This window comes from Rhineura floridana, chromosome 3 (assembly GCF_030035675.1).
Source record: "Rhineura floridana isolate rRhiFlo1 chromosome 3, rRhiFlo1.hap2, whole genome shotgun sequence".
Classification (NCBI taxonomy): Eukaryota; Metazoa; Chordata; class Lepidosauria; order Squamata; family Rhineuridae; genus Rhineura; species Rhineura floridana.
Genome location: NC_084482.1, coordinates 74403770 through 74417010, shown reverse-complemented (window position 1 = coordinate 74417010; position 13241 = coordinate 74403770). Strand labels below are relative to the sequence as shown.

Genomic DNA, 13241 nt, shown 5'->3' with positions numbered 1-13241 from the left:
AAAGGTGCTGAGAGTTGTTAGGAGACACCTCACCGAGCTATAATTTCCAGAAATTCCTTAACAAACTACAGTTTGGATGAAGCCATGACTTAAAGTGGTATAAGTGTGCTTTAAATGTATAGTGTGGATGTGTCCACATGAAATGGAACAATTCCTATTATACATTTAGGCCACATTCACATTTATTCCACTATTCCACTTTAAACCATCATTGCTTCCCCCAAAGAATCCTCGGAAGTTTAGTTTGGGAAGGGTTTTGAGAGTTGTTACAAGATCCCTATTCTTATCACAGAGCTAGAATTTGCTGTGTGGTTGAACAGACAGTCCCGCTCTGGGAATTGTAGCTTTGTGAGCAGAATAGGGGTCTCCTAACAACTCTCAGCACCTTTAGCAACTATACATTCCAAGATTCTTTGGGGGAAGCCATCACTGTTTAAAGTCAAATAATAATGGAGTAAATGTATGGTGTGGATGTGGTTTTAGTTAAGTCGATCTCTGGTGTTTTTGCCCATATGGCAGCAAGGTGGTGGACAGGACCTCAACAGGACCATAACAGAGCAACAGGAAAACCTGTCTCCTAAGGAGAAACAGTTTATTTGTGAAAGGCATAACTGTAGCCTAATTGAGGATCTGAAACCATTCCCATGTGGTGGGTTAGCCAAGGGTTCTGTGCATTTGGACAATGGCTGGAGATAGCTGTTGTCCAGACACAGCTAGATAAACATGGCACTCAAACATCCACAAAGCTGCAACTGGTTATGAAATAGCTATATTTAGAGAAGGGAACTGTTTGAAACATGCACCAGGGATGCCATACGGGGAGATTCACTTCCTCCTTTCTTAAGGAAGCACAGAAACAACTGTCTTTTCACAGACAAAGTGGACTTCTCTATTACAGGCAATGTCATTCCAATTACCCTCCCTATGCAGGACAGCACAATCTTCATGACCACCAACATTGTTGGGCTCTCCTGGCTTCCAGAACCTGAGAAAGAGAAGCCTGGTAAGAACAGAATTATGAAACCTCTGCACAAGGGGTAACTACCTGCTGAATTCAATAGAAGTCTTGTACATTTTTATAGTAGGGAACCAAAATCAGAGACCGATTATTAGTAATACTCGTCACTTTTTTCCTCAAAGGTGAACTCAAAGAGACTTACACAAAGAAACACTAAACCAAATATAAAAACAACCTAAAATGCTCATTGATCTATATATAAAACAGCAGATCCAACTTAACCCACCCCACCAAATAAATAAAAAAGAGCAGAAAATTAAGATCCAAAAGGCTGGATTAATGATACGTTTTTGCCTGGCACCTAAAAACAGATAGTAATGTTGCCATGTGTGCCCCTCTGGGGAGAGCATTGCACAAATGAGGAGCCACCACTAAGGAGGTCTGTTCTTGTGTTCCCACCCTCTACACCTCCCTTGGAGGAGGTCCACAGAGAAGGGCCACAGATGATGAATGTAGGGTCCAGGTTGGTTTATGTGGGGAGAGGTGGTCCTAGAGGTACTGGTGTTGTGAGCTGATCGCTATTCACAAATCAGCCTATGGAATCCATTCCAGACCTGGTGTACGCTGGAGAGCAGATCACTGTGCGAAGCAAGACAAATGTAGGGATGGCTCCATAGGGTGAAATAACAGAAGGAGGGTAAAGCCACGAACTGGCACTCCAAAATAACGATGTGCTAATTCTTGTGAATTACCCAGCATGTTTCAATTAAAAAAACTTTAGGGGCAAAGAATATCATATCTTTATCTAATAAAACAGCTAGAATAATTGGCTCAGCTGCTCTTGAATCTTTACTAAATCAAGCCACGGGATTGGATCCTAAACTAAGTTTACAGAAGGAAAGTTTCCTGTCCTCTCCTATATCCCTCTCTCTCCCTCCCCCCGCCCTTCCCAAAGCTTCTCCAGAGCAGGGAGGAAGAAATGCCCCTGTGACTCCTGGATCAGGCCCTGGAGTCCCTGACACTGTTCTGCCCCCAGCCTTTTCCCCATACGCAGCCCACAAAGAAGAGTTAGACATCATCCACATACCTTTGTCCTAGAGGTGATCCATCAATCCAATGCCAGTTTCCCTCCATCTGTATATCATTTGCACCAAGCCAGACTGATGTGAGTTTTATTCTCTTAACCACAAAATCCTAGGAGGAAAAACATGTAGTACCTTCAGAAATGCTAAAGCACATGAAATCCGTAGTCTACCTTGCTGTAATATTTTGCCGTGACAACAATGCTTCAAAGCAAATCTAGTTAATGAGAAAAAGGAATTCATAACTTGTTTGATTAGATGGGTTTATTATTTTAATCTTGAATTGAACTAAGGTTGCCAGGTCGGAAGCATCCCAAAACCTGAGGTTTTAGGGGCAGGCCCGAGTGATGTCATGGGGGTAGGCCCGAGTGATGTCATGGGGGTAGGCCCAAGTGATGTCATGGGGCGGGCCCAAGTGATGTCACAGGGCGGGCCCAAGTGATGTCATTAAGCATGATACATTAAGCATCAATCACAGTTGCTTGGAGCATACAATTAAAAAAAATCTGATTGGAAATTAAGCTAGAAATCTTAGCTAAAAGATGGAGCCTGGGTAGGGAACATTTAATCTAGCCTACTTGCTTTCGGCAAGAAGGGTTTAAGTGCCTTCAGCCCAGGCCAGTCACCAGAAGGCCACTGTAGGAGGAAAGGAGCCTAGTGTTGTGGAGATGTTAGATGGGAGCATTTGGGAGTAAAGATGGATGCCCCTGAAGGCTGCAATTCTAAACACACTTACTAAGGGACTAAGCCCCATAGAACTGAACAGGACTTACTTCTGAGTAGATATAATTTGGATTGTGCTGTTGGTAAGCCTTGACTAGGGATCCTCTGCAAAGATATCCATATCCAAGCAGGGTTGGCAACCCTCTGCCTGGAATGCCCTGCCTGGAATGCCTTGCCCTTATCTTTTAATGTGGCTGCTTCAAACGCCTTTACAGATTTGACCCTTCACTTCAAAAAGAGGTCTGAGAAATGAGTAAGAGTAAGAAGATTCTCTACCCTTTCTGTCTACCTTGTGGGCTGCTATAAACTCACTTTGACAGCCAACCCAATTCCAGTGAGTAATAATTGACAGAGAGAAAACACACATGGTTTGGTCTACCTTCACAGGCAGCAGCCTGGGAACAACAACTGCAGCCACACTTTCAAATATGTGAATTCTCTTTTACCACTACTGGGCAAGAAACAAACAGCCATGCAACCAACAAGTTGCATCATCAATGGGTTTTAGGGGGTTGAGCTGAGCACATGCAACCACTGCTGTTGCTTCTATGGATGTAAGGGAGTGAGGTTAAAGGTAAATGAAATGCGAGCAGAAAAAGAAAAACAAAATACAGTGATGCTTTCCTAAATGCAATACCATACCAAACACAACAAGATTCCTATGAGTAAGACAGACAACTTAGCATCCCACAACCAGTCAGGATTCATAACCAAAACCAAAAGCTAAAAAAATCCTTGCAGCCAGTCAGTTAATGCAGAATGCTGCGGCATGATCGCTGACATGAGTGAGATCCTATCAGCACATGATACCTCTGCTCTGAAATCTGCATTGGTTGCTGATTTGCTACCAGGCCAAGTTCAAGCTGTGCTTTCCATGTTATGGGTGCCACATCGTACTTGTTCTGCTCTTGTAAGAAATCAGTCCTGTAAAGTGGCAGCATTTTGGATACTCTGTTCATAAGGCTTTCGTGGTAAGAGGTATTCAGAGGTGGTTTACCATTGCCTTCCTCTGACTTTGGACACATACCATATTTTGGACACATCATGAGAAGACATGATTCACTAGAAAAGACAATAATGCTGGGAAAAACAGAAGGATGTAGAAAAAGAGGAAGGCCAAACAAGAGATGGACTGATTCCATAAAGGAAGCCACAGACCTGAACTTACAAGATCTGAGCAGGGTGGTTCATGACAGATGCTCCTGGAGGTCACTGATTCATAGGGTCGCCATAAGTTGTAATCGACTTGAAGACACATAACAACAACGAAGTGGCAGCACCTATGCTTTGGAACTCCTTGCCTATTGACATTAGGCAGACGCCTCTTTTCAGCACCTGCTAAAATCATTTTTGTTTAGGCAAGCCTATCCATGCATGTAGAAGCTATTGTGTTTTTAAATCTGTTTTTAACTCATTGTTGGTTTTATTAATTTGAATGTTTTTCAATACGTGTCGTCAACTGTTTTTGCCAATAATTTTATTGTTTTAATTCTTTCTGTAAACCGCTTTGAGATTTTTTACAATAAAGCAGTATATAACTGTTGTAAATAAAATACGTAAATAAATTTTGGAGTCAAGGGTTTTAAAAATGTTTTTAAAGATGTTTTGTTTTTATATATTTTAAAGTCTGTTTTTATGATTTTTAAAGTGTTTTTAGTGCTTTTGTTTGCCGCCCTGGGCTCCTACTGAGTGGAAGGGCGGGATATAAATCAAATAATAAATAAAAATAAATAAATAAACTTCATTCACCCAACTCAAAATTCACAATCATGCCACTTTAAGCTGTTTTGCAACTGTTTATATTTGTTTTATGGTTATTGGTTTTTAAAGGGATTTATTTCTTATTGTGAGCTGCCTTGGTTTTCAATCACCAACCCTACCTCACAGGGTTGTTGGAAAGACTCCATACACACACACACACTTGTAAATATACGCCCCATATAATAGTTTATTGTCAAACCAGTTGGTCATTGCAGAACATTTTTTTTTAAAATCAGTATTAGTTTCCTACATAATAAAAAATGTGATACCTCGGTAAACCATGCCTAATTGCTTTAAAAATAGGATTGGAGAGGGAGGTAAAGATTTACAACACAAACACAATTCTTTGATATGTTTACTCAAAAGTCCCATTAATTTACAGCACAATCCTAACCATGTCTACTCAAAAGTCAGTCCTAATAAATTCAATGGGGTTTACTCCAGGTACATGGGACTAGCATTGCATTACTCCCAGAAAAGCAAGTACTGGATTAAATACTTTCATATTGCCAGGGTTTTCAAAGCACTGTCCTCTCCAACAGCCCATGGTCTGACTCTTGCACACAAGAGAAAAAAAACTTTAAGCCATATTCTTACTTAAACAAACTGAAAACCTCAAAACCACAATTTTCTGACCTTGCAATGAAGTCTAGGCACTGCCTGGGTCAACAAATCACAACGCTGGCTTCACTTATTGGCTACAATCCTGAAAGAGCGGGGTTAGAGCCAGAGCCTGGGAAAGGTTTTTTTTTAACTACAACTCCCATCAGCCCAATCCAGTGGCCATGCTGGTTGGGGCTGATGGGAGTTGTAGTTTTTAAAAAAGTAACTTTTCCAAACTCTGCTGGGAGCTGCTATAATAGATCCATTAAACAGATTTAACAGTGGTGGGGGGCGGCTGATGTTTTGGTGTTTATCTTGGGAACCAGACCACCTAGAAACTTATTTTTTTTTAATTGAAGCTGAGAGTCTGGAGATTAAGGTGGGTCAGCTGGAGAGCCAGAGGAGACCCCCAAAAAACAGAGTCTCCGGCCGAAAAACTGAGATCTGGCAACCCTAACAAGAACCCTGTTTTCCCTAATACAAACTCTGAACCAAAGCTTAGGCTGCCATCCTGTATCCACTTACCTAGGAATAAGCCCCATTAAGCACAAAGAGACTTCTGAAATAGACATACAACCTATTGTACTGTAAGCTGACTATACAGTTAATTCTTAATGAGTGCCTAGACATCAGCTCCTGGAATAGCAGGAGACATGCCTAGGCTTCTTTGCAAAGTTTTCACATTCACCATTTGGAAGGGGATTCTTTAACATCCACCCACGCTTACTGTGCAGTAGTATTTGCAGAAAATAACTTCTAGGAAGTACCTGATCTCAAACAAATCCACCACAGGAAAAATGAAAGATTGCATCTGTAAGGTAATGGTGTTAGGTAAGTGGGGTTAGGATAGCAGCTGTAGTAAACAAATAAATTAAGTGTTGGACATTTAAAACATCACCGCTGAGAGAATTTGAATGTGTGTAACAATATGTTAGTTGATTTTAGAATCAATAAATTGAATGAATAATAGTTACAACTAACCAGGTTGGTGAATGTGCTTGGGTTTCCCTGTCCTCTTCACTTCCTAGACACTGCCTAGGTGGGTGGGCAGGTGGGGGAAAGTTAAAATTAGGAACTAGGTGTGGTGTAACTAGGGCTCTAGGAAAACAAAAGAGAGTTGTATGAAGAGACAGAGCAAATGCTCCTTACAGCCAAAGGTGCAGTTTACCTGCTCAGTCTTGCTGTTAATAATGACCAGGTGGGAATTATAAGTAGAACACCATGTTCTGGCATCTTCCCACTGTTTTTCATTATCTGAGAAGTAGTAGCAGCTTCCTTGAAACTGATGCCAGGATAGAGGGTCAGGCTCCTTGCAGGTGTCTGAAAGAGGGAAAAGTTTTATAGAGAAGCTATCAGTCATAGTGGCAGAAAATGAAAGTTTGATCAACTGGGGGGAGGGGGGGAGGAATGGACTAATGTGAAGAGCATATAGGCTCAGCTCCCTTCCCTGTGAATTGCTTAATGTAGGGGTTGACAACTTTTGGGGGCTCATGGGCACATTTTCAAACACACACACACACACACACCCTAGCAGACAACTCAACCTGTTCTGTTGGCTACAACATAATGTTTCTTTCAAGCTGGGGGAGGGGGAGGGGGAGGGGGACGGGGAGGGGGAGGGGGAGACCCTGCCTTAGTGGATCAGTTTTATGTTTGCCCATTATCCTAAAGTTTCTAATCCTTTATTAGATTCCTAGTATCTGAAGACTAAAAGCAATTTTGAATGTTGTGATAATTTTTAAAAATGTACCAGTTTCAAAATCTGCAAAGGCTACCAACAATCCATTTTCCTAATGCAAATCCTTGTGGAATAATATGTATCCTGCCTTTCTTCTCTGGTTCATCAATTTTTCTAACAGAGGCATTTCAGATTTTATTGGGGGCTCACTTGGTGCTCTCCTCTTGCTCTTGTTTGGCTGCCTGCTGCCCTTCCGTCCTCCCCATCACATGGACTTGAGCCCAGCATGGCTCGGTCACACTGCAGTTGGTAGTGCAACCTCCCTGTGGCAAAGCCAACACACACTAGCACCACGGGGCTCTGCCCCTGTTTGCTTTGCTTACCAACTCCCAACCCCAAACACACACAACAGGCACCCCCAAACACCCCCAGACACCCCCAAGCATACATACAGGCACCAGGGATCCCCTCTCACTCACTCACTCACACACATGAGGGACTCCGAAACTCACTCACTCACACACATGAGGGACTCCGAAACTCACTCACTCACACACATGAGGGACTCCGAAACTCACTCACTCACATACATGAGGGACTCCGAAACCCACACACTCACAAATGTGCCCACCCAGGCACTTGCAAAGGCCCCCGGCACCCCACTCCCCTCACCAACTTCCCTCGCAATTCCCCCAGCGCCTCTAGGTGTTGGCACGCACCAACCAACATAGGCTCACTAATGTTCCTCACCTGTTCCTGTGCTACATCGCTTGCATCCACTGCTGCCCCACAATGCCTGGACAAAGAGCTTCTCCACACAGCCTGCTTAGGCTGCCTCCCCACTTTGGGCATTTACCTGTCCCACCCAGGCTACCCCTGGCTTCTTGCCTGCTCACTGCACAGATTCCCACTCACTTTGCTTGCTTGCTTGTCCGTTCCCCAGCCACCCACTCACCTCTCTTGCTTTATACCTGGTCACCCTACTTGCTTGGCTGCCTGCCCCTCTGCCAGTCAGACTTGCTTCCCTCACGCCCTCACCTTGCTTGCTGCCATCATGCCCCACCGCCATGGGACGCTGTGTGACAGCTTAGGAAATACTGACTGACTGAGATGAAATAAAAGGAAGATGGAAGCAATACACTGAAGAACTCTATAAAAGAGATGACAAGATGACAGATTCATTCATGGAGGAACCATATGATGAAGAACCAGAAATTTTAGAATGTGAGGTGAAAACTGCTCTTCACCAGGAATAGATGGTATACCAATAGAGTTGCTACGAGCTACTGAGACTGAATCTGTCCAAATTTTGACAAAAAATTGTCAACAAATATGGAAAACTAAACAATGACCCACAGACTGAAAGCGTTCAATATATATCCCACTTCCAAAGAAAGGGGATCCCAGAGAATGCAGTAATTACCGAACTATTGCCTTAATATCTCATGCAAGTAAAGTAATGCTCAAGATTCTACAACAAAGGCTCTTGCCATATATGGAGTGAGAAATGTCAGATGCCCAAGCTGGATTTAGAAAAGGAAGAGGCACCAGAGATCATATTGCAAACATACGTTGGATAATGGAACGGAGGAAGGAATTTCAGAAGAAGATCACCCTGTGCCTTATAGACTACAGCAAAGCCTTTGACTGTGTAGATCATGAAAAACTATGGAATGCTTTAAAAGAAATGGGGGTGCCACAGCATCTGATTGTCCTGATGCACAACCTATACTCAGCACAAGGGGCTACTGTAAGGACAGAATATGGAGAAACCGATTGGTTCCCAATCGGAAAGGGTGTGAGACAGGGGTGTATTTTATCACCCTGTTTATTTAATCTGTACGCAGAACATATCATACGGAAAGCGGGATTGGACCAAGATGAAGGAGGTGTGAAAATTGGACGGAGAAACATAAATAATTTAAGATATGCAGACGATACCATACTCTTAGAAGAAACCAGTAATGATTAGAAACTAATGCTGATGAAAGTTCAAGAGGAAAGCACAAAAGCAGGACTACAGCTGAACGTCAAAAAGACTAAAGTAATGACAACAGAAGATTTATGTAACTTTACAGTTGACAATGAGGACATTGAACTTGTCAAGGATTATCAATACCTTGACACAGTCATTAACCAAAATGGAGACAATAGTCAAGAAATCAGAAGAAGGCTAGGACTGGGGAGGGCAGCTATGAGAGAACTAGAAAAGGTCCTCCAATGCAAAGATGTATCACTGAACACAAAAGTCAGGATCATTCAGACCATGGTATTCCTGATCACTGTGTATGGATGTGAAAGTTGGACGTGAAAAAGGCGGATAAGAGAAAAATAAACTCATTTGAAATGTGGTGCTGGAGGAGAGCTTTGCGCATACCATGGACTGCGAAAAAGACAAATAATTGGGTGTTAGAACAAATTAAAGCAGAACTATCACTTGAAGCTAAAATGTTGAAACTAAGGTTATCATACTTTGGACACATCGTGAGAAGACCTGATTCACTAGAAAAGACAATAATGCTGGGGAAAACAGAAGGGAGTAGAAAAAGAGGAAGACCAAACAAGAGATGGATTGATTTCATAAAGGAAGCCACATACTTGAACTTACAAGATCTGAACAGGGTGGTTCATGACAGATGCTGTTGGAGGTCTCTGATTCATAGGGTTGCCATAAGTCGTAATCGACTTGGAGGCACATAACACACACACACAGGTAACTCTAGGAATTGTAACTCTGTGAGGGGAATAGGGGTCTCCTAACAACTCTCAGCACCTTTAGCAAACTACAGCTTGCAGGAATCTTTGGTGAAAGACATTTCTGTTAAGGTGGTATTGTTGTTGTTGTTATCACCTGTTAAGGTGGTATTAAGAGTGCTTGAAGGTGCAGATGTGGCCTAGGATAGAGCCAACAAACAAACAAACAAACAAAAAGAGTTTGCCAATCCTAATTTTTTTTTTAAAAGTGCTCTGAATAAATTCAGTTATGCAATTTAAACTCACTTAAATCATAGCACTGAGGAAAGTGCCAACCATCCTAGGATAATAAATTATAAAAACATTTTAGTCCAGCCTAAGATGCTGTTGGAGGTCGCTGATTCATAGGGTTGCCATAAGTCGTAATCGACTTGAAGGCACATAACAACAACAACAATCCTTAGATGTTTAATTTATGTTTTACATTTTGTGAGCCACTTTGGGACCCACATGGTGAAAGCAGGTATGTTTCCCCCCCAAAATAAAATAAAATAAATAAGTATAAGATGACAAGACATACAGATGCTCCTGAGGGCTTTCCACTCTACCTTCCCTGTATGGCGCCACAATCAATCAAATATATTTTGACTTCAGGCTTCCGTTTGTGATGTCTGTTCACCCATGCTTCTTGCTTTTCTGTATTAGCTGTTGACATCTTGTTCCTCACACCCACCTTTTCTATTTTTCAATGTGCTCATTTTTCCTTCTATTCTAGATATTTGTTCCTCCACTTTTCTATTACTTGCTTCACTCCTCTCGTCAATATGCTTTTCTAACATTTTAAGTTCCTTTAGGAAAGTGATCTTTAATTCCTTGACCGTTAGAGGGGCTGTTGAAGCACTACAACTTTCCTGCTTGGAGCTGATATTCAGCTTCCTGAGCTCAAAAAAGATGGCGGCATCTAGAAGGGAGAGAGAGAGAGAGAGGGAGGCATAATTTTCTTTGTAATATGTTTTTATTTTTGAATGGTCATAAATAACAAACAAATTAAAAAAATATCCTCCCCCCAATAGCTAAAGTATACAATCTCAAACTACTACAAGTACAGACAAGGTAAGTAAGGTAAATAACTTCCCACCCTCATCCCCCTGCCAGGTTCACTGTTGATGAATTTATGTGAAATCTATGGAGTCTCTTAGATTCAAACATTCAAAGCTGAAAGAGGAAAATTGACATATCCAAGTACAGAGAAAGAATTAAAGTTTATCCCATTGCCAAAGAAAAGCTGGGAACATTTCCAAGGATTGTCTGTGTAATGTAACATAGTCCATACATTTCATGAGGTGCCCTGGAGCCCCACACCGTTGCTGAAGCTTCCTCCAGAGCCAGGCCTGTAGTAAAAAGACTAGATGCTTACCTTTTCAAGTGAAAGCTGGCCATTCAGTGAGTGGTAACGGTGATGGGCTATAGAGTATCTCTGAAGGTCCCAGCTCCCTCTCCCAGCTTTCCTGTGCCAGAAGGAGTTATTTCCCTTAGATCCTCTCACTTACTGGCTTGGGAAAGGGACTGTTGGTTCTGACAGACACAGAGCACTTCCAGTGGCACTGTGATTGGCCTTGTGCTTACCAGAGATCAGCCAAGGGGATCAGCTTCCCTTTCCACTGTAATGGATTGTAATACCTTGAAACTTGCAAAGAGGGCAATCTAGGAGAAGCCTGCTCCATCACTATCCTACTCTAAATATGTGCCAACATAAATCTCTCTCTCTTTCTAGTCCCAATCCTTTCTTGCTTTTATCACTTGAAGCTGGAATGCCCCACAATGCTGCTTGACCCTTGGCTTGTTCACACATTACACTGACTGAACACAGGTACAAGCTGTTTATATCGCTCAACTACTATGTACTATGACCCCGTACACTCATTGCATGTAACATGTGAGCCACCCCTCTTCTCCTGGTGCATGCACTCACGCTGTGAGAGAAGAATGATGTCAATCAGGAGACCAACGAGAGCCAGGAGCAAAGCTATGCAGTTTCTCCAACAACCTTTCCATTGGGTTGGAGTAGAAGTGGACTGAGCTGCAGGGGGAGAGAGGGAGAGAGAGAGAGAGAGCAATATTTGAAATAGCCCAGGATGGTAACTCTGGAAAAAACAGAAGCCAATAGCAAGGAGGCTAGTGACGTGATGAGAAATCGTCAGTGTAATGGCACCACAAATGTCTTCGGCTAGCATACTGGAGCTGTGGAGAAGCTGGGGTGATGATGCAGTGAAAGAAACTATACTCTGATGTATCAAGCCATGGTTTGGGTGATTGTCTGCAAAACACCTTGGCTTTAACCATGGTTTATAAATGTAGATATGGTTAATGAGGCCATAGTGCAGAGGGAGCCCACCCAGTCTTCTCTTATGTACAAAAGCCTGCAGAGGGCAGCAATGCTCAAGGGACCAAGGGTTCATTCCTCTCATACCTGTATCTGTAACGGCAGGGCCTGGTGGTTCAGCTGGTGCCTTTGGCTCCTCCTTTTCAAGAGGAAGTGAGATGCAGTCATAGTCACTCTCTTTGTCAAAGTCTTCATATACTTCTAGATAGGGGGATGGATGAAGCTAAATTTGGGGTTGTACAGACATGGATATAAACAGGAGTTGGCTCAGCTCCTTATCTTTGCTGCTCAAACAACATGTGCACTGGAATTCGAATCCAGTGGTGTTTCCTCTTTGTCCCTCCACCCATGCTTCAGGAAGGCTGTTGCTTCTCCCCCCGCCCCACCACATTACAAGTTTATTTAATTAAATATTTGTTCTGCATCTTATTTTTTTTAAGTGAACCCCAATTGTCCATTTTCTAAGCTTGAAACATTCTTTTCTGAGAAGGGGTGGGTTGGTGCACTGGGAAGGGGCTGCATGTTGTCGCAAGAACCAGCCAATTTGTACTGTGCCCAGCCAGGCTTGTATTATAACATAGGCTACAGTATCATTTCTCCCCAAGTTTGATCCTGTAGGGAAAGATTGTATGTCGTCGTCTACCCAAACTGGGATTAGCATGATTCTATAGCTGCGTGACCACTCTGATTATTTAATTACATACCCTTTAATTTTGCTGCTGCTAAAGGAGAACTATCTCAGATGCTGTTCTAGTACATTATGGTGGGGCTGACAGAGTGACATGCCAGCTCTTGAAATACAAGATGCTGGGTGCTAGCTGGACCCTGGGAGTAGGGCCACTGGGCTTCAGAAGCAAAGTCTAAGAAGTTTGGGGGGGGAGCCCAGCTGTAAAAAGTGGAGCCCTGAACCTGGGGAGGGAAACCAGAAGTAAAGGAGCAGAGCCCACAACCACTGAATATCTTTGAGTCTCCCTGCAGCCAAACATATGTGATGCCAGGTCAATCCAACACAATCCAGACTGCAACTATTTAGCAAGCACGAAGCAAGAACTAAAAGTGTATAAGTCAGGCAGGTGAGTCCATCCTCAAACTGCACATTGATGTCATGTGTAGCATATTATTAAGGGATTAAGCATTTAGAAGACATTCAGAGAAACATCTGCCCATTTTAGAGATTAGAAACACTAAATCTGAGTTTCTAGTTGAGAATGGTATCCTTCTGGGCTGACTTGGTGAGATGGGTATCGGACACACTGTTTTACAGTGGTTCCAATCCTACCTCCAGGGTTGCTTTCAGAGAATAGCATTGGTTGATTGTATTTCAACCCCCTGGCAATTGTGCTGAGGGATGCCTCAGGG

General features: G+C 42.7%; 1 protein-coding gene across 1 annotated transcript in view; it reads right to left on the bottom strand.

Moving 5' to 3' along the window:
• Positions 1-762: 762 nt before the first annotated feature.
• LOC133378762 (CD209 antigen-like protein C) overlaps positions 763-13241 on the bottom strand; it is a 33600-nt gene continuing 21121 nt past the window's right edge. Inside the window, exons 2-7 of the mRNA XM_061613389.1 lie at positions 11970-12083; positions 11472-11579; positions 10233-10460; positions 6296-6447; positions 2046-2152; positions 763-985 (exon numbers count right to left, since the gene is read on the bottom strand). Coding sequence (XP_061469373.1) covers positions 841-985; positions 2046-2152; positions 6296-6447; positions 10233-10460; positions 11472-11579; positions 11970-12083 — 854 coding nt within the window. The 3' untranslated portion in view covers positions 763-840. The remainder of the gene's footprint in view (positions 986-2045; positions 2153-6295; positions 6448-10232; positions 10461-11471; positions 11580-11969; positions 12084-13241) is intronic.